Source organism: Camellia sinensis, chromosome 4 (assembly GCF_055761805.1).
Source record: "Camellia sinensis isolate YWXY chromosome 4, ASM5576180v1, whole genome shotgun sequence".
Lineage (NCBI taxonomy): Eukaryota > Viridiplantae > Streptophyta > Magnoliopsida > Ericales > Theaceae > Camellia > Camellia sinensis.
Genome location: NC_138964.1, coordinates 161,459,201 through 161,483,700, shown reverse-complemented (window position 1 = coordinate 161,483,700; position 24,500 = coordinate 161,459,201). Strand labels below are relative to the sequence as shown.

The 24,500-nt window shown below is 37.1% G+C and overlaps 2 protein-coding genes across 5 annotated transcripts; both read right to left on the bottom strand.

Annotated features, from left to right (window-relative positions):
• Window positions 1–24,042, bottom strand: LOC114257744 (kinesin-like protein KIN-14C). Of its 4 annotated transcripts, none has more exons than XM_028197548.2 (24): window positions 23,889–24,042; window positions 21,992–22,070; window positions 20,897–20,926; window positions 20,631–20,756; window positions 20,362–20,519; window positions 20,159–20,260; window positions 19,664–19,943; window positions 19,109–19,236; window positions 18,924–19,007; window positions 18,744–18,821; window positions 18,570–18,662; window positions 9,822–9,914; window positions 7,946–8,281; window positions 7,785–7,866; window positions 7,607–7,702; window positions 7,348–7,527; window positions 7,071–7,177; window positions 6,802–6,980; window positions 4,983–5,147; window positions 4,625–4,878; window positions 4,042–4,205; window positions 2,523–3,028; window positions 913–971; window positions 1–403 (listed from the first exon to the last, which is right to left on the bottom strand). In XM_028197548.2, the coding sequence occupies exons 4-24, from the start codon at window positions 20,719–20,721 to the stop codon at window positions 306–308; spliced, it is 3,333 nt and encodes a 1,110-aa protein (XP_028053349.2). In that variant the 5' UTR covers window positions 20,722–20,756; window positions 20,897–20,926; window positions 21,992–22,070; window positions 23,889–24,042; the 3' UTR covers window positions 1–305. The 4 variants fall into 4 exon arrangements, with proteins under 4 accessions (XP_028053349.2, XP_028053338.2, XP_082722864.1 ...); XM_028197537.2 differs by having other exon boundaries at window positions 20,619–20,756; window positions 23,889–24,032; XM_082866738.1 differs by lacking the exon at window positions 20,897–20,926.
• On the bottom strand, window positions 12,427–13,733 carry LOC145789638 (uncharacterized). Its single transcript, XM_082866739.1, has one exon. The coding sequence runs from the start codon at window positions 13,600–13,602 to the stop codon at window positions 12,865–12,867; it is 738 nt and encodes a 245-aa protein (XP_082722865.1). The 5' UTR covers window positions 13,603–13,733; the 3' UTR covers window positions 12,427–12,864.
• Window positions 24,043–24,500: the final 458 nt, after the last annotated feature.

Here is a 24,500-nt window from a genome sequence, read left to right as displayed (position 1 = left end):
AAGTGAGAATATTACGTTTAATAAAATCTGTTTTCAGCTTGCTCGAATATGAACATGATCTGAAAGAATGTTTTTTACAATAATTTACATTACAGTTCCAAAATTTATCAATTCACAGCAAATAATATAGAACTGCCTGTTGTGGGAATGAAACGAGAAAATAAAAAATAAAAAATAAATGAAAATAAAAGAGAGGTGGAGAACTCAGTACACTTCACAACAATCAAAACCGACTGAATTTAGCACAGCCGCTAAAAAAGAAAAAAAATAAATAAATGAAGTTCAATATGTGCAAATATTACCTCCTATTGCCACCTTTTGGAAGCCTTGGTTGATAAATTGCTTCCACTAGAAGATTTTGATAACCCTGATAGACTGCTTCCACTAGCAGATTTTTTCAAGCCTGAAAACAATGGTAGCAAGATGGTTAGAGATCAATGGCTTGACAACAAAATGCTCAGAATGGATCAGCGCATTTATCCACTAACGCTCCCTTTGTTTCAGTTCAGCTGAAAACATTATCTATGGAAAACTATTTTCAGAAAATATAAAAAGTGTTCTCCTATGTTTGGTTGAGTCCTTGAAATTAATATACTAGTGATTGTATTAATGGTGGTGGGGTGAGCATGGTTGAGGTGATGGTGGCCGTGACCTTGGCAGTGGCGGGGTGATGGAGGTGATGATGGTGGTTGTGGTAGTATAGTGGCATTGGTGAGACTTTAATTTGAAAAACGTTTTCTACCTTTCAAAAGTGGATAATATTTTTTGTTCAAATAAGCATGTTTTCTGTTGACAACAAAAACACATTTTCTATTGATTTTCGTTTTCCAAATGTCACAAAATGCAGAAAACATTTCCCAAACAAATGGAGAGTAAGTCGAACAATAGTTAATAAGTACTCATTTTGCATACTTGCTGAGCTCTTGTGTGGTCTTGGTGGGGCTCTGGGAGTTCTCTGCGCAAATTTGACCCTGCAAAATAATTTTGTGAGCACAACCCAGTTTATGGATTTGGTTTTTGAAGTGACATGATCCATGCAATTCCAATTTCCAACATTTAAGCCTCATTTGGGAACAGGCTAATTTAATAATTTTTTTGCTATTTGGCTAAAATATGAGCTAAAAAAAACTACTATGTTTGGGATGACTTTTTGACTTTTTACGAAAAGATGTGCAAAAAGTAGAGAGAAAAGAGAATCTTTGACATTTTGGTATGGGTTGTTGGCTTTTTGATTATTTTAGTAACTTTTTGACTTTTTAGCTAAACCGGCCTGTTGCCAAACGAGGCCTTAATAATGAATGGGAAAATGTCAAGATTTTTTTGTCAATCGATTAGAGATAATTACAAATATTGTGTTTTACATCAGATAGAGCATTCAATTACGTAGGAAAGTCCAACAAATTATCGCAAGTATACAACAAGCCCAACAATCACATAAAATCTATGTTACATGGACTCGAGTACGGGTGTCAGGTGCGGTTATGTATCTAGAAGTCAGACTTATCAAATCATAAATTTAAAGATACGTGCACTCGGCAAAAATATATCATATTTTTATATTTTTAATCAAATATGTGAGATAAAATGGTGCTACATGTAATTTGCAGTGTCAAAAAGGCATTTATAGCAATTATATAACAATATAAACGTATAATAATAGTGTTATATACAATTATTATTATACAAAGTGTCCGTTGAAAAATAGCCGACACATCCCATACCCTTGTCCGAGTGTCTAATTTATTTTGAAAAGTTCGTGTAATATAGAATAATATAAATATATAAAATAAAAAAAAAAAAAAAAAAAAAAAAAACCAAAGAAATAGAGGGGGGGAAAGACCCAAATATAGATGGAGAGAGTCAAAACCCTGACCTCCAAGCGAGGTGCAGCGGCTCTTGGGTCTTGGCCAATGGGCTAACTGCATTGCTTGATGAAAGATTAGATCATAAACATGTTTTACAAACATATTTCATTAAATGGCAAGTATGCTGAACAATCTTGTACTTTTTATATGAGCATATTTGGAATATTCTTTTGTATCAGTGTGTTTGGCAGAAAGGTCGAGAATCCCATTTTATCTCCATCTGTTGATTGTGTCCTTACTCATTCTGTGGACATAGGCAATCTTGTTAGTTAACCATGTGAATGTGTATTATTGTGTGTGTTCTTGCTTAAATTTGTGCCTGACTCCAATTGTACCACAATAATATGACCAAAGAGAAGAATTTTTTTTAGGAGAATATGCACAATGATTTAACTTTTTAAGGCATCAAGTAGCATGGAAAAGAAAAACATGTACATTGTCACCAATTATTTCTTAATTTAACCCATTATTTCCATTCTAAACTTTTATTTGAAAAAGCTCATACACAGCTAAACCAACCTAGAACTTCTTATTTGTTTTTCTTATATAGAAGAAAATGAAAAAAAGTGTTCAAAATATTTCCTCTTCTAACTTCAACAAAAGTTACCATGTGAGAGAATTCTCAGGGAAAGCATCTAAAATGTAAGTAGTACTTACTTGTCTGTGTTCTCCAATGGTTTCACACCTTTAGAGGAATGATTTGACTCCGCAAGGCGATCAATGTCTGGTCCAGCAGAAAGACCACTACAAGATATGCCACTCAATGTGTCCTTATTTTCTGTATCACCAAATCCTAAGGTCTCAGAATCTACAGAAATGTTCCGACCTCTGTTTCCTCTGGCAGGTTTTGATTGCCTGACAGGTTCCTTTTGGTGTTTAAACATGTCAAAGGACTGCCGAGGACTAAGTTCAGAATCCTTATCACTATAGTCTAAGCAGTTGTGGTGATCGGAAGCAGCTTCAGTAAGTCCTGAGCCATTCCCACCAGACAATTTTAAGGTTTGTGGAGGAATCCCACCTATGAAATTTTTTCTCGGAGAGGAAGATCCATACACATGCTTCTCACTATTGACATGTTGGTGAACACTTTTGGGTTCTTTAAGAAGTTGCAAGCGTTCAATCTCCTCGTCTTTCTTTGCAATTATGTCTTTGAGAGATGCCACCTGCATATTCGAAAATTTTGAAGGCAACACACCAGAAATTTGTTGGAATTTAGAATATGTACTCCCTGAGGACGAAAACACCCCCCTTTTCTAGTTGGGTAATGTTTAAAATTTATTTAGATGGTAAAACAGGAAAATAGATGTGGAAGAGAATGCAATAGAAATATAATCCATTGGGGCATATGTACACAGATGAACAATCAATCAGAAAAACACATGGTTTATTTCCACAAAACAAAAGGTAATATTTGATCCAAGAGGACAGCAAGGAACATGGGTTCTATGAAGAATTTTTGAAACATACTTTTATGATGCAAGATGCAGACAAAAGGGTTCGTGTGTTGAGAGACTTTAAGAATGTGGTAATGTTTCTCAAAAGAGGCTAATTTGCTCTATTTTTCATTAACATTCCAGTCATCTGTTTTCTACTTGACACTTTCTGTTAGTAGAATTTCTTTTTCCTGTTACAACTTACGCTGTTTTTATATATTCATTTGCAAAATGTACTTATTAATATTTTTAAAAAAATTATATTATAACTTTTTATGCAAAAAAATATTTTTCTCTTTTATTCATTTATGCAACCTTACTTTTTCTCATTAGCTTTGCTATTGTGATAATTTGCACAAGTAAATCAAGGAAATAATAGCAGAAGACTAATGGACTTTCTTGTGTTTCCGCAACAGTTCTACCATAGATAACAAATCAGAAAAAGAATGGATGAATACGTAACAGAAGATTTGATTTTAAGTTTGTCAGATCTTAAGGTGGCAATAAAGTTACGACTCCTATGAGACCTATCATACTAATTTATTTCTGTGACTAGGTTTTTTCGAATTGTTCTAGCAAAAATTGTTTCTTCCACGTGTAAGATTCAAAAAAAAAGTTTCAGTAGAAGGGATTGTGTATGAAGAGACATATTTTAAACCTGCATAAGCTCAAAAAAGAAGAAGAAGAAGATCAAGATCACTGATGAAAGGGACATTTAATGGAAAAATAAAAATTAAATTCACCTGTTCCATTAAATCCTTGATTTCCCCGTTCTGTTTGTTGCTCTGTGCTGCACCTAATTCAACTCCAGAGACCCTCTCAGCAAACTTCAAGGTACTTGTAGTTTCGGCATATGAATGCAAATCAGGATTAAGCTGCACAAACATAAGGGTCTTCGCATGACCACCTGTAACATTAAATGTAAAAAAAATAATAAAATATAAATTAAAAAGAAGAATTTATACTATCTACCAGAGAACCATTATGCTCTCCCCTCAATTTCCCACTTACAAAATGTCCAAATAACCCACACCCCCTCTTCTTAGACATAAGATGTTTCAATGATCAAATATTTTCCGTAATTCAAAAATTTCCATGTCATCAATCATTAAACCTACTTGTATCAAACAGTTTATGGGAATAGCTACATAAGCAGGGTAACCTAAAAAATAAAGCAAGTGGCATTACGAGATAAAAGCATGCAAAAAAAAAAAAAAAAAATGCCTTCCAAACCATATAGCATTGAGAAATACAAAGAAACCTACTTGCGGAAAATATTAAGCCATTCAGTGCATTTCAAAAGTAAAAGGAATAAACAAGAAGTACCTAGAGAGTTTTGAAGGACTTGAGTGAGCTTGCTGTTTCTATACGGAATATGAGGACTCTTTTGTGACAAAGCAAAGATGACATCTCCAAGGGCAGCCAAAGATTTGTTTATATGTTGAGCTTCCTTGAGTCTATCACCAGTTACCTCAGAGCGATCTACTCTTTCACTTCCTGCAAGATCTACCAAATGAAGACTACCTCGCAACGAAGTACTAGTCTTCATATCTATCCCATGAACATGAATAGTGACAACACTGTTGCACACATCCACGAGAAAATCATGACATAATGGGAACATGTAGATAATTAGCATAAATACTTAATATTTAAAAAATAAATAAAAAACAAACAAACCAACCTGTGTGAACGACTGCTTCTTTCATTCAAGGCAGTGGCAGCCATAGCTCTATTTCTCAATCCAAGTTCTATTAAATCCACTACATCAGAGGTTGATTTGACCGGGTGCAAGCTAGCATCAGGGACAGCTAACCCATTGGGTTGGGAGGTAGACAAAATCCCAAGTGTGTGCAAATCAAGGAAACAAAGATTCATTGCAAATATATATATATATATATATAAAGAATGAAAAGAATAATTTGGCTTACCAATCAATGAGGTAGAGGCCATGTATATATAATATATTCATGATACAATTTAGGAAACAATATACACAAGGTAAGATTCCTATAATCAAAATAATTCCTATTCTAATTTCCATATTCAAACTTAATATTTTGATTTCTATATTCAACACTCCCCCTCAAGCTGGCGTGAAGATATTCAACAAACACAGCTTGTCAATGGAAGATTGGAGCAAAATCGGTCCCACAAATTTTGTGAACATATCTGCCAACTGCTGAGAAGAAGAGACAAAGGATGGACGCACGATGCCAGTACGAATCTTTTCTCAAATGAAATGTATGTCAATCTCGATATGTTTGGTACGCTTATGAAGTATAGAATCAAAGAATAACACAATGGCAGATTTGTTATCACAAAATAAAGAGGAAGGAATAGTTATCAATATCCCACTGCGCACGTGTAGGATCTGTTGCAGCAGGCTGGGTAGCGGAAGATAAAAGCCAATGAGTTTTTCCCTTGCCCCCTAAATAGAGTTTAAGGGAGCGGCTTCAGGCGGCAAAATTTTTTCCATTCAACACCACACTCGTAATATGATGAACTGGAGTGTGATCAGAAAGAGAAAAATCAGAACTAATTGGAACAAGCTTGGTGGGTATATAAGGAAAGGATGTATCAGTCATGGTGGAAGAAGAGGGGCTGAAAAACACACAAAGATAGCAACATAGTCCAAGAAAAAATAAGTAGGAAAAAACTCAACGGCTTATCTAAATAAATGGCCCAAAAAAATAAAAGGACAGACAAAAGGGCTTGATACATCAGTCCAATCACCCCAAGAAGGGGAAAAAAACAACCACAGAGCACCTAAAGAGGCAACCGAAGCATGTAAGACCAGAACCAAGTCTAGTCGGCAACAACCAGAGCCTCAGCAGGGATAAAGAAGGCCTACCGAGGTGAAGACAAGGAATAAGAGGAGCTGTGAGGGCTGGGTTGAGGCTGAGCTAAGGCTGTCGGAGGGAGAAAAGGAGTTGGAAAGGGCTGTCAGAGGCTAGAGAGAAGAAAAAAAGCAGTTGGAGGTGATGGGTGGTTGAGAGAGAAACGGCTAGGGAGGCTCTGATACCAAAAAGAATGAAAAGAATTATTTGACTTACCAATCAATGAGGTAGAGGCCATGTATATACAACATATTCATGATATAATTTAGAAAACAATATACACAAGGTAAGATTCCTATAATCAAAATAATTCCTATTCTAATTTCCATATTCAAACATAATATTTTGATTTCTATATTCAACAATATATATATATATATATAAGAGCCACTGCATCCTTCATTTAACTAAACCCAAATAAGACAATGATTGCTAAGTCATCATAAAAAATGCAGAAAGCTGATAATTTCAGCAATAAATTTTTTAAAAATAAAAAATAAAAATACTTAATCAATAGAGGGAGAGAGAGAGAGAGAGGGAGAAGGCTATTGTGAGGGTATCATTGAAGGTGGACAAAGCCAAGCCAAAACTAAAGCACACATCTATGGGTAAAACAAATCTTAACGTGAGATTAAAAAAACATAAGAACACAGAGAAGGATATTTTTTTTGGGAACCATCACTTGATAGTAAATCACGCACTTGTTCATTATATATTTCTACCATTTGAAGCTCAATTTCGTACGCAAATATTTTTCTTCTAGTTTGAGAAATATGGAAAAGGTCATTTAGAGCTCGATAATTGACACCCCATTCCTCTTCAGATGCTCCATCAGGACCAGTCTGAAAGGAAAATATTAGATGCATTAAGTAATGGTTAGCAATATCTGTAAAACATATATTTATGAATGAAAATATAAAAGGGATTAATACCATTGTGTAGGTTTTCCCTGAACCAGTTTGACCGTATGCAAATATACATGCATTATATCCATCAAGAACAGATCGTATCAAAGGTTGGATATCAGAATACACTTCCGCTGCCAACATTCAAAGATGTAAATTGTCACACCCCGGAATGTTCCTCATGTAAGAGAACATATTTAAGTCGCATAAAACATGATAACATTTAGCTAGTACCATTATCAGTTATACAAAAACTGTTTGAAATCAAATCATGTACAAATTTGCAAAATATAATGATAAAAACCTTGAGTTGTGTCTGGACCATAGACCTTATTAAACTTGAATAACTGATGACCATCTTTTCCTTGTTTGGAGGAGTTTAGAACATTTAGCTCCCCATTTTCACCAATATGCTCTATGGTTGACTCCTTCCCCATCTGTCCAGGAAGAAATGGCCTTATCCGGCAATAAACTCTAATATTTCCTGTTCAAGAATATGCATAAGTGAAAATATAGAACCTTATCCATGTACTATTTTGCAATGTAAAATAAAGCACTGGCACCTTTTAATTCTTGAACCTCATTATGCAGCTTCCTGTTCTCCGCAACAACTGCATAATAGTTTTCTGATGCATCTACCAAAGTTTTATAACTTTTTTCTGAATAAGGTAGAAGTTAAACATGAACATTGTCATTACATATAACAATGAATTCACAGGAACTTGTAAATAACCTACCCACCTAAGCGATGAAATTCATCCAAATAGCTCTTTTGTGTTTCCAAAATGTCCTGCTTGATTGACTGAGAAGCAAGCCTCAATTCCTGAACGATTTGATAAATTCAAATAAAATGTAAGGCATCATACAAAAGAATGTAGATTAGCACTAAGACAAAAGCAAACCTGTAGTGCACCAAGCTGGAATTCTGTAAATCTTTGGTAGATGTGCTCTTTCTTCTTCCAGTGCAGATTTTTTGACTCAGAATATGCCTCAAGCTCGTTTACCCTTTTCCTAGATTCTGTTAGGAGGTGCATAACGTCCTTCAACCTCACCTCAAGCTCTTGTTCAGCCCCCTTAGCTTTTGTTTCCATTTTTACGCAGCAATCTTCATATGCTTTCCTAGCCAATTCCAGTTCTTGCTTCAACGCCAACTTTTCACGATTAATCTGATCATTTTCTTTCACCAATCTAATGACGTCTTGTTCTTCATGTTTCTTTTTTTCTTCTTCCATTTTGATCTTCTCAGTTTGTAATGAAGGAAAAAGCCCCCAAAATAATCAATGCAGAAGAAAAAATAAATTATTTTAGCAAATGTTGACATCTTTTTTTCTTAAGCAAATACGATATATAAGTCCGATCATTTCGTAACCAACTGGGAATATAATTAAGATTTTAATCATAAGGCAGGCTTTTCTTTAGTTGTAGTCTTACTTGACATCAAGTCAACAAATCGCACAGTCATCCAGCTAGGAATATAATTAAAATTTTAATCAAATTTGAATAAATATACAAAATCCAATCATACAATATAATTTTTTTTTAATTAATTCAAATAATAATCAACAATCATTATAAGCAGAAACCCATGATGTAATACAACCTTGTTATGTGTTGTGTGTTGTGTGTACGCATTATCTTGACAGACCACAGCTGTAGAATGTAGCACTTTAACAGTAGTGTCACCCCAACTTGGGAGGAACTCCCCCCACCACCATCGTTTTCTGCCTCTCACCTTCTGCCAAACTTGCCCCACCAGCAGTTGAAACACCCATGCCTGCTAAATGACTGAGCACGTCATTCTTTGCATAAGCAAAGCAGGGGCCTTGATTATCAACATTCCTGTTTTTGGTTTTTGGAAGGTAAAGCCTAGGATCCTTGGCAAAAATCTTCTCTACAGTCACATCCCCTGACAATCCATTCAATGTACATATAGGAGGAGTCCAAGTTCCTTCTCTGGTACCTCTCCAAAGAAAAGAACTGTGGCTAAGCCAACCCTTTCTTGGCAAGAATATAATCCCATGGCAATCAAGCTTATCCTCTACACCATCAAACACATATCGTAAAAATTCCTCACTAGCAGAGTGATGCTCGATTGAGTGCCTCAGTGCCCCATGAATAAAAAACATACCTTCTCATCTTTGGACACAAAAAGGTACATAAACAAAAAGCATAACGAAAAGGAAGTGGCTAAAAGATCAAAGATCCTGTTTGGCTAAAAGATCAAAGATCCTGTTTGACAACACTTAAAATCAAGCTTTTAGATTATTAGCTTAAAAACTTTTGAATAAGTTGCAAAATTGTTTGGTGCACTTAAGATATGAAAAAATTGAACCTATTTGGTAGATAAGTTGTTTACTAGCTTGTTACTGTGTCAATATTCCAAATGCCTTAGAAGTTTTGTGGGTGATAATCCAACCAAGCACCTTTATGGCATTTTTGTCCAACTGATAAAAGTTAAAAAATTTAATCCAAAAAAAAAAAAAAAAACACCTCTCTTGTAGTTTAAAAAAACTAGCATTTTCCCTAAAAAGAAATAGATTTGTCACTCCCGCTCTAGAACTGCAGTCTGCAGTTCAGAGCTTGAATCATGTTAGAAATGTGTTTCAATCCAGGGACAGAAACATGACGCAACCTAGGATGGGAGAGACGGCAAAAAATCAAGCAAAACCATAATGAGAATGAAAGATATACCCTAAAATCAAAGATATTTATGAAAAATCAAAGAGATACCAAAAATTAACATCAACAAAACAGAGTAAAAATCTAGAAATTACTTACCGAGTCTGAAGATCTCTTGAAACTGAATGCTGGCCACCAGCAATGGCTATGAAATTCTTGCTGACAATCACTTTTATGGTTGTACTCAAAGATCTGTAAATCAAACCACACAATATTCATGATCAAAGAAAACTAGGGTGTTCAACAATGATGAATGGCGGTAGGGTATGGAGGTGGTGGTAGGGAGAGCCGCAACTCAAAAAATGGAAGGCACGGAACAGGTCCAGTCAAGTTGACGGTTAGTTGGGCGGGATCTCAACAATTTAAATTACTATTAAATATTATTTATTTTAGGGAAATTGACCCAATAAAAACTATGGAGAATATAAGTAAAAAAAAGTGGAAAGTGATGTAAATAAAAAAGATAATACATCAGGCTGTAGATTTTGGGCTATTAGGCTGTGGGTTGTTTATTGTGTGTAGTCTCGTAATACATCAGGATGATTTTGATGAATTAAAAGATAATTTTACAAAACATAAAAACAAGAGATAAGAGATTTATATATAAAACATGCGCTCCCAAACTTAGAGTCTTCTATTAGGGGTGAGCAAGTGAACCAAAAAATCTGCAATCCGAACTGGTCCGGTCCAATTCGGTAGGTTTGGTTTGATATTTTTAATCCGTGGTTCCGGATTGGTTTGAAAAATTAGCAATTCGTTGTTTACGGATTGGTTCTAAATTATGATACATGGTTCCGAATTGAATCCAATCCGGACCGTTTCCTATCCCACCCTACCATTATGTAGAAATTTAATGTATAAAGAGAAATGATTGTATTATTAATTGATATATATTGATATCTATTACAATGATTCATGATTCCTATATATAGAAGAGGGTGAGTGTGTAGTAGGTAAGAGTGTGTAGTAGGTAAGGAGTAGGTGAAGTGGAGGTGGTAGTGGTGTAGTGGAGTAGGTGAGGTGGTAGTGGTGTAGTGGGTTAGGTTTAGTGGAGTAGGTTTAAGTGGGTGAAGGTTTAGTGGAGTATGTGAGGTGGTAGTGGTGTAGTGGGTTAGGTTTAGTGGAGTAGGTTTAAGTGGGTGAAGTAGGTGGAGAGTAGGTGGATTTTAACAGCCCCCCGCAAACTCAAGGGGGATAGGAACTAACCAACTTGAGTTTGGAGAGAGTAACAAAACAAGAAAATACATAAAAATAAAAGAGGATAAGAGACACTGTATGGTCGTGTCAGACCATTGGTGAAGACACTGGATGGTGGTGTCATAACGTTGTAGAGGACACTGTATGGGGGTGTCATAACCATGTAGAGGACACTGTATGGTGGTGTCATAACGGTGTAGAGGACACTGGATGGCGGTGTCAGACCGATGTAGAAGACAGTTTATGGGGTCATGTCGGACCGTTGTAGCAGACAATGTTGTGACAATTGTTGTGACAGTTTACGGAGTCTTGCTGGACCCTTGTAGAAACTAACCGGAATCAATGTCGGGACAGTTTACAGAGTCTTGTCGGACCCATAAAAGAGCTAACCGGAATCAATGTCGGAACAGTTTACAGAGTCTTGTCGGACCCATAAAGGAGCTAACCGGAATCAATGTCGGGACAGTTTACTGAGTCTTGTCGGACCCATGAAGGAGCTAACCGGAATCAATGTCGGGACAGTTTACAGAGTCTTGTCGGACCCTTAAAAAGTCGCATCCTCAAAAGGTGTGCCCAATCTTTCAAAAGGTGTGCCATCAAAAGGCGTGCCATCAAAAGGCGCGCCCACTTCATTAAAAGACGTGCCCGACAGAAAGCGTCGAGCCATCAAAAGGGGCGCCTGACACGCGGCGATGCACGTGATTGACAGAGCGCGTGTCGGCCTCGTCGTCTCTGTCTTTATAAACCAAAGCGAAGTCTGAGGCTTGGAAGCATAACAAACCAGTTGAAACCTCTTCGTTCTCTGTAACATTCTGTAACCAACCCTTCTCTGAAACACTCAGCAACCTAAAAACATGGCTTCTTCTTCCCGTTCAGCTACCCAGAACATAGCCTCTTCTTCCCGTGGTCTGCTCACTCTCTTTCCCGACCTCGACGAGTCAACAAGAGAGATAACTGGTGCGGTGGCCTGTGAACCTCAACCAAACACCTCTGGTTTTGCTCCGTTGAACTTTCCGATGCGGTCGGTGGAGCAAAAAATGGCAGTGCAAACGGATATTGAAGCTAATCAGTATACATTGAAGTCCTGTGTTGAAACCATGACTGCGGTCACAAACTTGTCGCACCGGCTGCAGAGTAGGGCAAATGAGGTGCAGCAGTTAAACTCCCAGCTGGCTCTGCTCCAACGCATGTATAAGGATGCGCGAGCAGAGATAAGTGTGCTAAAGGCGGAAAATAAGGAGCTGAAGCGGAAGGCCACCGTGATGTTCCGTTTTGGAGGTCCGCCATATGCTGCAGTGGAGGAGCAGGGAGTAGTGATCATGCCCAGTGGAGTGGGAAATACGGAGGCAACACCGGCAAGGGCCGCCCAGGACGGAGGCAAGAAGAAAAGACCGGCGGCAGAGTAGAGAAGAAAAATCCCACTGTGGGTGGGTGTTTGTTTGTTTGTTTGTTTTGTGTTTTTTTTTTTTTGTTTTGTTTTGTTTTTTTGTTTTTTTTTTTTTTTTTTTTGTGTGTGTGTAAAATTGTGATCGGGGTTGATCCCTGAGATGAATAAAATATGGGTGTATTGTGCAAATCCGAATGGCTGGAAGCTACAAGACTCAGCAGAAAAAATGAGAGGGAATGAATATATATATATATATATATATTTTTTTTTAAAAGAAAAGATAAAAAGTTGAGGTTCAAGGAAAAGTTGGGCGGTGGAAAGAAGAAAAAGAAATATATATATATATATATATAAGAAAAAGAATCAATTTGTGTTTCGTTTTCTTTTCAAAAGATGGAGTAAAATAATAAAATAAAAAAAAAAGAAAAAGAAAGTTGAGTGGGGAACAGGAGTGTGTGGAAAGAAAAAAGGAAAAAATATGGGTTGGAGAATCTGAGCATCGGAGAAGATGAGAGGAAAAGGAAGTGGAGTGGTATATGCCAAGTGGTACAGCAAAATCTACGTCCCAAACTTTGTTTCAGCGATGGAAAACATCAGTGTACAGATGAGAACATCTGGATTCGGAGTAGCTGTCACAGGAGAAACATAATCCCTCTTCTTAACAAACCGAGCAAAACCAAACAATCCCAATAGGAGCGTCCAGAAGGACAGCTCGGAGATGAAGTCTCTCACGGCTGCAAAACCGATTAAGCCAGCTACTGTAAGAAGGTATGGTTGGCTGTCTACAGAGTTTGGAACAGAAGCTTCAGCAATGGCAATTACGGAAGACACCAGCACGATGATCAGAGTCAGCTCTGGAATAGGAGTATATGCTATCACTGCTGAGTAGAAAGCTCGAATGGTGTAAAGTGTAGTTTCTATTCCTCTGATCAGAGAAGTTACTGGATCACCAATGAAATGGAAAATAAGGGCCAGTGCAAGTTTTAAGAGGTATCCCACGAACTGGGTAATACTTGATAAAACCTTTTTCCAGTTGGACAACTCCCACAAGACTGTTCTCCAGGCATACAAAAGGAAAGCAAGAGCTATGAACCAAGGCCACCTAACAAGTGGGCTTGGGGCTTCCTTGGTCAAGGGCCTGAATCGGTCAGGCATGGTACTGTGCCCAGAGTGTACCCAGTAAAGGGTAGTAGAGAGGGATGATTGTGAAGAGGACGCTTTCGAAGCTGCCGTTGCCGACTTGGATGACGCCGATGAAGGTGGTGATGATATTATAGCGAAAGTGACTTTCGACATGAATGAAGTGCCTACAAGGGTTCCACCAGATAGCCCTTTGGCACCTCAATGGTATAGACTAGAGCATCGGAAAGGTGAGACCAAGGTGAAAGGAGAGGAGGTATGTGTTGAGGTCCGGCGGGCGGCCAAGGCGAGACTGCCGCCCGCCGGTGAAGCAGAATGACTAGGTTGCTAACCTTGCTCTGATACCATGTAGAAATTTAATGTATAAAGAGAAATGATTGTATTATTAATTGATATATATTGATATCTATTACAATGATTCATGATTCCTATATATAGAAGAGGGTGAGTGTGTAGTAGGTAAGAGTGTGTAGTAGGTAAGGAGTAGGTGAAGTGGAGGTGGTAGTGGTGTAGTGGAGTAGGTGAGGTGGTAGTGGTGTAGTGGGTTAGGTTTAGTGGAGTAGGTTTAAGTGGGTGAAGGTTTAGTGGAGTATGTGAGGTGGTAGTGGTGTAGTGGGTTAGGTTTAGTGGAGTAGGTTTAAGTGGGTGAAGTAGGTGGAGAGTAGGTGGATTTTAACACATTATATCATACACCTTGCTGCATACAATCCCAACCTTTTATATATACAACCCTGTGAGAATATATTAGGGATTTTATGTATATATGGTACCATGTAAGACAATCTAACAATTGTTTACGTAATACAAGGATACATTGGTTTATATAACAATCAAACTCTAGAACGAAAAAGGAAATACGACTTATATACTATCATATATACATAAAATCCCTAATATATTCTCACAAACCCAAATAAGGAACCCTCCGAAGACAAAAAAGAGGTGTTGCTCTCAATCGAAGTACTACTAACTATCAATAATCAATTTATTAATATTACAGGTTGATTTCGCATAAGTTTAGTTTTGTAACTATTATTGTCACAACAAAATATTTGTTAAATAAGAGTTTTATTTGCTATATGTTAAACTTATGTTTATTTGTTAGATGATGAACTTATATTTATTTGCTACATATTGAATGTTTTTAGAACAATGTTATATGATTTTTATTATGTGAAACCGTGGTTCCAAACCGAACTGATGTGTTTAAATAGTTTGGTTCAGATTGGTTTCATGGTTTAAATGGTTCGGATTGGTTCTAATTTTTAAGGAACCGTAGTTCACTGATTGGTCTTAATTTCATCCCAAACCAGTCTGATCCGGACCATGCTCACCCCTATCTTCTATGTACCCTCACCCCCACCCCCGCTTCATGAAGGTATTGTATAATATAATATGTTATTACAAGCTCCATACATTCAGTAAGAAAAACATGAAAGTAAATGGATAGTCAGCCATGCATGGTACCAAGGAGAGGATCAAATATAGGCAGTTCAAGGTTATAGATGAATAAAAAATATACCCCTCTTCTCTGGACACAAAAAGGTTGTTAGAATTTACCATCACCTACCACCACTACCACCTCACCTACTCCACTAAACCTAACCCACTACACCACTACCACCTCACCTACTCCACTAAACCTAACCCACTACACCACTATCACCATCCACTACACACCATCCACTACACCTACATCTATATAAGGAACCATTTGTAATAGACAGAATATCATATGAATATATCAATCAATAATACAATCATTTCTCTTTATACATTAAATTTCTACATGGTATCAGAGCGGGTTTAGAACCTAATATTTTTCGCTTCACCGGCGGGCGGCAACCTCACCTTAGCCGTCCGCCGGACCTCAACCTAATCCACTAAAATTCTCTACACATACCTTCGCTTTCCTCTTCTCTTCCAGCACCTTCTCATACTCTTCAAGTGTCATCTCCTTATCCTCAGGTTCTTTTCCTCCAGCCTCATTTGCAGTGTTCTCCTTGTTGACATCTGTTGCATCCTCCTGAGGCTTCTCAGCAACCCAACGTGCAATAATTGTCTCCTCTAAACCTCTGTAGTTGAAAATTTGTACAAGCTGTGAGAGCTTTCTTATGAATGGGATTGAACTGCCCTCATCTCGGATTACAGGATCAAGTGGTGTAGATGCTGCTAGCATTGGGTACATAGGCGATGAATGGGATGAAGAATACGACAAGGGAAAAAGGAAGAAGGTGAGGTGCTCCCAGATAGAATTTGGTGGACCAAATCCATTCCAAGAAATTGCAACGAAGAAGACAAAGTTGAAGAAAGTGAAGACAGACCAGTTCAGCTTTGGAAACCAACCTTTCAGGATATGATTTCACTACATATATATCTCTTCCAATGGAGAGGAAGCTTGATTTGTTACTCCAGTGGTGGATTTTGCACTATACATGGCCCTCCCTCGGTAATAACCCCTTTGTTTTTATTATCATTCCTCACCCATGTGATCCACTCTACCGAAGCCAAATAAAATAAATAAATACTTCAGCACATGCATTGAACCTCCTGGGTCCACCCACTTCACTATTCTTCTTCTAATTCTATATATACTTTTCCATTTTAAACTATTTTCCACCCAACACCATCAGCACATTGCACCCACTTCACTATTCTTCTTCTAATTCTATATATACTTTTCCATTTTAAACTATTTTCCACCCAACACCATCAGCACATTGCATCCACCACCCAAACTTTTTTTTTTTTTTAATTCTAAAGCTTAATTGGTACACTCCTTGTTCCCCATTTTCTTTATTTTATATATATATATATCTATATATCTCTTTTTATTATATATTAAAAAAAAAAAAAACATCATCCTCTCTCCTCCGTTTGATTTCAAACTCCCTTATTTTTATTTATTTTCTCCACACCACTTTCCTTCTTTCCCCCATCTTTCCTTTTTTGATTTCAAATATATTTTTATTATTTCTTTCTTTATTTTTCTTTCACATTATTTTTACTCTTTTTCCAATTCCATTCATACCATCTAGCTTTGCACACCAAACCATATTTTATTCATCTCAGGGATCAACCCCGATCACAATTTTACAAAAAAAAAACCAAACAAACAAACAACCACATTCACAGTTGGGATTTTTCTTCTCTACTCTGCCGCCGGTCTCTTCTTCTTGCCTCCGTCCTGGGCGGCCCTTGCCGGTGTTGCCTCCGTGTTTCCCACTCCTCTGGGCATGATCACTACTCCCTGCTCCTCCACTGCAGCATATGGCGGACCTCCAAACCGGAACATCACGGTGGCCTTCCGCTTCAGCTCCTTATTTTCCGCCTTTAGCACACTTATCTCTGCTCGCGCATCCTTATACATGCGTTGGAGCAGAGCCAGCTGGGAGTTTAACTGCTGCACCTCATTTGCCCTACTCTGCAGCCGGTTCGACAAGTTTGTAACCGCAGTCATGGTTTCCACACATGACTTTAATGTATACTGATTGGCTTCCACATCCAACTGCACTGCCATTCTTTGCTCCACAGACCGCATCGGAAAGTTCAGCGGAGTAAACTCCGGGGCACTCGGTTGAGGTTCCAGTGCCACCGCTCCAGTTCTCTCTCTTGTTGACTCGTTGAGGTCGGGAAAGAGGGTGAGCAGACTCCGGGAAGAAGAGGCCATTTTCAGGGCAACAGAGTGTTACAGAATATCTCTCGCAACAGAGTGTTACAGACTCTCTCTCTCAGCACAACGAAGAGTTTTTCAGAGGATTTCACAGGTTTTTTGCCTCTGCCTCGGCCTCAGCCTCCGTCTTGGTTAAATAGCCGAGGCAGCCACGCGTATCGCGAGCCACTTGCCGCCAGACGACAAACGGGCACGCCAACCAAGGCACTCACGTGCCTCGCCATCATGTCCGGCACACCTTTTGATGAATTGGGCACGCCTTTTGATGGCACGCCTTTTGACAAAATTGGGCACACCTTTTGAAGGTGCCACTTTTACAAGGGTCCGACAAGACTCTGTAAACTGTCCCGACATTGATTCCGGTTAGCTCCTTTATGGGTCCGACAAGACTCTGTAAACTGTCCCGACATAGATTCCGGTTAGTTTCTACAAGGGTCTGACAAGACTCTGTAAACTGTCCCGACATTGATTCCGGTTAGCTCCTTTATGGGTCCGACAAGACTCTGTAAACTGTCCCGACATTGATTCCGGTTAGTTTCTACAAGGGTCCGACAAGACTCTGTAAACTGTCCCGACATTGATTCCGGTTAGCTCCTTTATGGGTCCGACAAGACTCTGTAAACTGTCCCGACATTGATTCCGGTTAGCTCCTTTATGGGTCCAACAAGACTCTGTAAACTGTCCCAACATAGATTCCGGTTAGTTTCTACAAGGGTCCGACAAGACTCTGTAAACTGTCCCGACATTGATTCCGGTTAGTTTCTACAAGGGTCCAGCAAGACTCCGTAAACTGTCCCAACAACTGTCACAACATTGTCTGCTACAACGGTCCGACATGACCCCATAAACTGTCTTCTACATCGGTCTGACACCGCCATCCAGTGTCCTCTACACCGTTATGACACCACCATACAGTGTCCTCTACATGGTTATGGCACCCCCATACAGTGTCCTCTACAACGTTATGACACCACCATCCAGTGTCTTCACCAATGGTCTGACACGACCATACAGTGTCTCTTATCCTCTTTTATTTTTATGTATTTTCTTGTTTTGTTCCTCTCTTCAAACTCAAGTTGGTTAGTTTCTATCCTCCTTGAGTTTGCGGGGGACTGTTAGAATTTACCATCACCTACCACCACTACCACCTCACCTACTCCACTAAACCTAACCCACTACACCACTATCACCATCCACTACACACCATCCACTACACCTACATCTATATAAGGAACCATTTGTAATAGACAGAATATCATATGAATATATCAATCAATAATACAATCATTTCTCTTTATACATTAAATTTCTACAAAGGTACATAGGGAGAAAGCACAAAGAAGGAAGTTTGGTTGACAATCTATAACAAGGAAATCTCATTTGATGAATTAATGCACATAAACACTATGTTTGCACAATAATTATGAAGAAAAAAAAAACTGTATCTTACATTTGGCTCTTCACTAGACCCAATTGCAAGGGCTTCAAGTACTTTAATTCTTGACTGGTATTTCTTCTCACGAGACTTGAAAAGATTGTTTTGCTGTAGTCATAAACAATAAATAAAGGAGCGTAGAGAAGTCAATAAAAACCAGTAAAAGAAACAATGTATAGTGGTTGTTACATTTCTCAAGTGTTCTGCTTGAGCAGATATACGTCGCTCAATCGCCTGCATAACTTTTCTCAATAGACCTGCCATGCGCTGAGGAAAGAAAGCAATCTAAAATGTGAGAACATATTTTTGAAGTAAACATGCATATATTAATAACAATATACATTTAGTTAACACTTCTTATTTCCCTACAGGAGGTATTTTCCAATTATTGCTTTCAACGCTTTCATATAGAATTCCATTGACAAGATTCAAGAGAGACTGAGTCGGTGCATTCTGCAGAGAAGAGATGATGAAACAGTTTAACAAAGCACAAACTAAAAATTTTACAGACAGAAATCAAAACAATGGCCAAGTGATAGGACGTGGAAACTTACATCCAAACTGTTTGATTTCATCATTTCAGAAATCTTCTCATCAGGAAGATCTGCATAGCATCCTTGTTTCAACTGAAACACTTCATGGAACTCGTGTCTTGCATGATGTTTCAACGCAGCTGATGCCTCTACAGAAGGGGAAGCAAGAAATCAAGCATCAAAAAATTGAATGGCAAAAATTTCTTGTAGTACTCAGGAAACTAAATGGTACAAATTACGGGCCATGTTTGCTTATAAAAAACTGCATTCTATTTGAATACAACAATAAACAATATCAAAATTATTTATTAGTTTGAAATACGTTACATAAAGAATTTATAATTTCCAAAGCATACTATATCAAATCATATTCCTTGTGGCAATGTATTGCATATAATATAACACACCTGCATGCATAACTGCTGAAAACCAGGTAGCATACAAATTGATCCAAGTCTTTGTACTCAGCATAAGATCATGCTAGGCTCGTACAACAACAATTTTTTCTCTCATGGTTCAACACAACTGTGTTAGAGAGAGAGAGAGAGAGAGAGAGAGAGAGAGAGAGAGAGATACCTGCAACGACAGGACTACTCATACAGCGATGAAATTTTGAGCGAGAAGCACCCTTCCAACTATCTTCTCCAGATAATGTGGGAGAATCTACTTGAGGAGATACTCCCCCTCTAGAACAATCACTGCCTCGAAAACATGGTCCTAGAAGTTGCCATGTTGTACTAACATCACTTCTACATTTATTGAGTGAGCTAGGCTTAGGAAGATTATGTCGACCACTATGTGGCATGTATTGAGCTCTAAGTGTGAGAAGGCACTCCAAAACAAATTTCATGGATCCCTGTATTGAATAAAAGAAAAAGTAAGCACCAGAGAAAAATAGAGAAGTATTGAGTAGAACAAAAAAGAGGTCTGGGGAACATAAAACAGCAAGTGAAATATTCAAGAGAATCGTATTTTGTGTCTCATCTCATTATGTACAAAATACATGTATATGGTGGTGCAAGTTTGTTCAGACATGTCACTCATATTTGTTCAACGTGTAAATAGAAACACCTTCTCTAGGTCTGACATTTGAAACCTGGGCAATTTCATTTCATCCATAGCTTCCAAAAACCTTCTTATATTTTCTGAGCGAGAATGCTCAGTACCTCCACACTAGAAGAGAAAAAGCACATTAAGAGAACAATCATTACATCAACAAACAATCTTAGACCTTACTATAACTGAATATAATCCACTCAAAAATATTTGACAACCTCAATCACAGAACCTGGCCTCAGCCTGTTCAAAAGCCGGCATAAAACAGTGCCATTGCTCAAATAAGTTCTTAAGTCCTCTTCTGTAGCATTTATTGGCAAACATAAATTAGGAAGAATACTGTTTAACCATACCACCAAATCCACCTGCTGCTTAACTGTAGAAGAAGAAGAAGAGGGAGGGAAAAAGAAAACAAAAATCAGCTTAGTGTACCAGTGAAAAACAGCAAATTATGGGCACATTCAATGTTCCTTACGTTGGGCCTCACCATTACTATTTCTTGTATGTTCAAAAGCATCACTACTTATAGGTACACTCGAGCTGTTAGGTATCCCATCTTCCTTTGCTTGGTAATCCATTGTAAAATTCGTTATAATATACTTGTGTGAGACATCTGGGATCACAGCTCAAGAATTTAAACATGCTACAATCAGAAAGGCATGATGTTTTGACCCCCCCCAAAAAAAAAGGAAAAAAAAAGAAGAGACTTCTGATCTAGTTGATCATAAAAAATAACAGAAAGCTATCTATAACCTGCAGATAAGGTCCAGGAAGAGCAAAATCCTGTAAGCCCAAAATTTAAAATCATCACAATGTGGTTGCGGGTTGCCAATAAGTAGATATAACATGAATAAACAAAATTTCAATTATAGAATTGGAGACTCTTTGGATCATAATTGTTGACAAAAGAAAGAAGCTAAATACGCCTCTCTGCTACCAGTAATGGGAAAGTGCTATCATGATAGTGAAAGACTATTACCAATTTGGGCCATTGACAATGCGGTAAGTACATAAATAAATGAACCTATTAAAAATGAAAGAACATACGATTCAGCATGAATCAACTAAAGAAACCCTTGAATCCAATTTCCTGCGATTTAAAACAAGATCTTCTCATCGTTGACATTTTTTCTTTGTGGCCTTCATATTGTCCTTACAGCTGTTGACTTGTTCAATTAACTCCTTCCAGCACATTCACTAGTTTTTGTTGCACATGGCAAAACTATGCCAAACAATTCTTCCCCATCTAGTCATTAATTGGTTCTACCTCAAGTTTACAGTAAATACATTCATCTTCTATTCCATAATATATTGCTGATCATCCATGACAATGCCCTCAGCTCAGGTAGACTCATTTTTTTTAACATGTTTCGCGATTTTCCAGCTTTTCGAACTAACATAATTACTAAAAGAAAATGAAAAAAAGATAACTAAATACCGTAAATTAATTTGAGCCATGTATTAAATCATTACAGTTAAAATGTTTTGAGTACTTGAAGCTGCCAGGCGAGGCACTCGTGATAAAAAAGTAAATAAATTCCACCTTGGAGTTGTAATGTCGTGTTATTATTTCAGTAATGTCTAGCAAGCACTTATTTGCATCCTCAACTCAAGAGTTATAAAATCTCTTCTCAAAACTATAATTTTGACAGTTTACTCAAAAGTAATGAATCAACTGAACACCATCCTACTTTTTTAAAGATGTTTCTCATTCTTATTTTTTATTTTTTGTTATCAAAACAGAACACCATGCCATCACCTTTAATATTTTCTCTAACAATATCCCTGCTAGTTTTCAAATATAAGACAAATATATTACACGTACAATATAATAACAAATTGACATACCTGCACTTAAGGAGACACAAGAACCTTTCTACAAACACTTGACTTGCGCGAACATTAACTTGAAAACCATGAGACGAAACTGCAGTATAATTATGAAAAATCAAAGATTTCAAAGCCAACTCAATAAAACATCATAATAGCTTGCAAGTTGCAACCCATCAAAAACAGTTACCCAGTTTGCAATACTTGTAACTGCAAACTAAATTCGCCATCAAATTCACCAATTTTAAAGCTAGATTGAAGCTCAGATAAAACTCAGAAGCTTCTGAATATAATTCAAAACACGAGATGGACAAACTGAAGGTAGCACACGTATTACAATGGTAAGACAAATTTGTAACCCAATTACGATAGAAACTTTTTCATTAATTTGAAAATGTGAACCCAAAACCAATGATATTGGTAGAATGAATTTGTAAATCAATATTCCATATTCATATGGCACAAATTATCAAGATATTGGCATGCTCCTCATATAACCATGTATCCTATGAAGCACTGACACTTCAAAATAAGTTTTGTATCCGTGTCGGACACATGGACACTTCGGGGACACATGAACACTTCGGGGACACGTATGAGACACACTACATGGCGTGTCCCTTTATTTAATTAATTTATTTTCAGGGGTATGCCAGGAACACTTCAAGGACACACTAGGGACATGCCAAATTGTCTTTTTTCCCATTTTATTTAATGCTTTTGATGAATGTGGAATGTTTATTATTTGTTTCTTAGATTTAAATACTTAATAGATCATTCATAAAAAAAAGATTTAAACTGTAAGTGTTAATTAAAAGTACTTTTAAAGAAAAAATAGAATTAGAGTTAGTTTTTGTTAATATTGATTGTTTGTAGATATAATATTAATCTAGATAGCAAATAAAAATATATGAAAACATATTTTATTGCCATGTCACCGTCATATTTGTGTCTCCATTTTTTTTGAAATCGTCGTGTTCCATGTCCACATGCGTGTCCGTGTCCGTGCCCGCATCCGTGTCCATATCCGTATCCGTGTATGTGCTTCTTAGCATGTATCATTACATACCAACAAAACCTTTGTAACCGGAAACTCCTACTTTTTAATTTTATTTTTATAACTCAGTATCTGGCCCAATGGAACGAGTAATCCAGGAGATCAATCCCACCGTCTACTAGCCGGAAAATCCTAATTGGGTGACCTTTCTTACTTAGAAACTTGATTCCATGCTTCTAAGTAAGAAAGAAACTCACTTCCATTGAGGAATAAACTTTCTCCCAACTAAGATAAAACCTCTCAAACATACAAATCTCAAAAAATAAAAAATAAGAACGCAAACTTGTTCTAATACTTTCTATTTACATAATATGTATTTTGTACTTAACAATGACCACTTATATGTCAATCTCTAATATTTATTCATATTTTACCACGTGTATTACCACTAAAAAATAAATAAATAAAAATAAAAAACTATAATATATTGTATATATTTAATATGTAAATTATATACTTTATGGTCACTCCCAATCTTAAAAACTTCTATATACCCTCGCTCTCCCACCCTGCCCCCGCTTCATGCAACTAATAATCAAACCAAACAAAATTAATTGTGTTTCAATCAAGTGGGGTAAGCTATATGAATTTTTTTTTTTTTCTTTTTTTTTTCCATCAAGTGGAATAAATTACATAAATACTTTTTCATCATTTGCTATGTTTTATGCTCAATTAAATTAAATTAATTCACACTTTTAGGTTTTCCTTCCCTATTTGCATATAGAACTTGAAAATTAAACCCCAGTGATTCAGCATTTATATATATATATATATATGAGAATGAAGATTGTACCAATAGCATTTTAAAATCAAATGGTGTCATGAAAATGTGAGAGAATACGGAAAACACGAACGAACCTGAGGAGAGGGACACAGACAGATAGAGAGAGAGAGAGAGAGCTTTGCACATTCAAATTGACATTAGGAAGAGAAGAGATGAAGGAAAAAAATAGCTTCTTTTTTTAATTTATTTTTTAGTTATTTGATTGGTGGAAAAGCCTGTTTGTGTTTCGAGAAAATAGGAGGTACAGCTCTCACGTCCTATATTCATTTACACACACTCTCTCTCACGTGTCGCCTCATCTATCTATCTATCTATCTATCTATTATAAAGTGAACACAAACTCTTATGGTGTCTTGAAACTTTACTCTCCTCATGTTATGTGGTAGTATTTTTTATTTTTTAAAAAAAAGTTAAACAAAGAGATAGGCAAGGCTTGAACCCATACCACTTAAGCTAAGTACACATTATATTATTAATTTCATTATTATTTTTTTTTATTCCTACTTATTTAAATTACACACACATCGTATGTGCCACCCGCTAGTATTTGTCAATGTCAACCTACTTTCTTTTATGGTCTTGTTAACTAGAGTTATCGCGGATGGAGTTAGGACTAGTGTTCAAAAAAATTAATCCGTATCAATTCATTACTTTGGTGAATACGAATTGAATGGGTCGTGCAAATT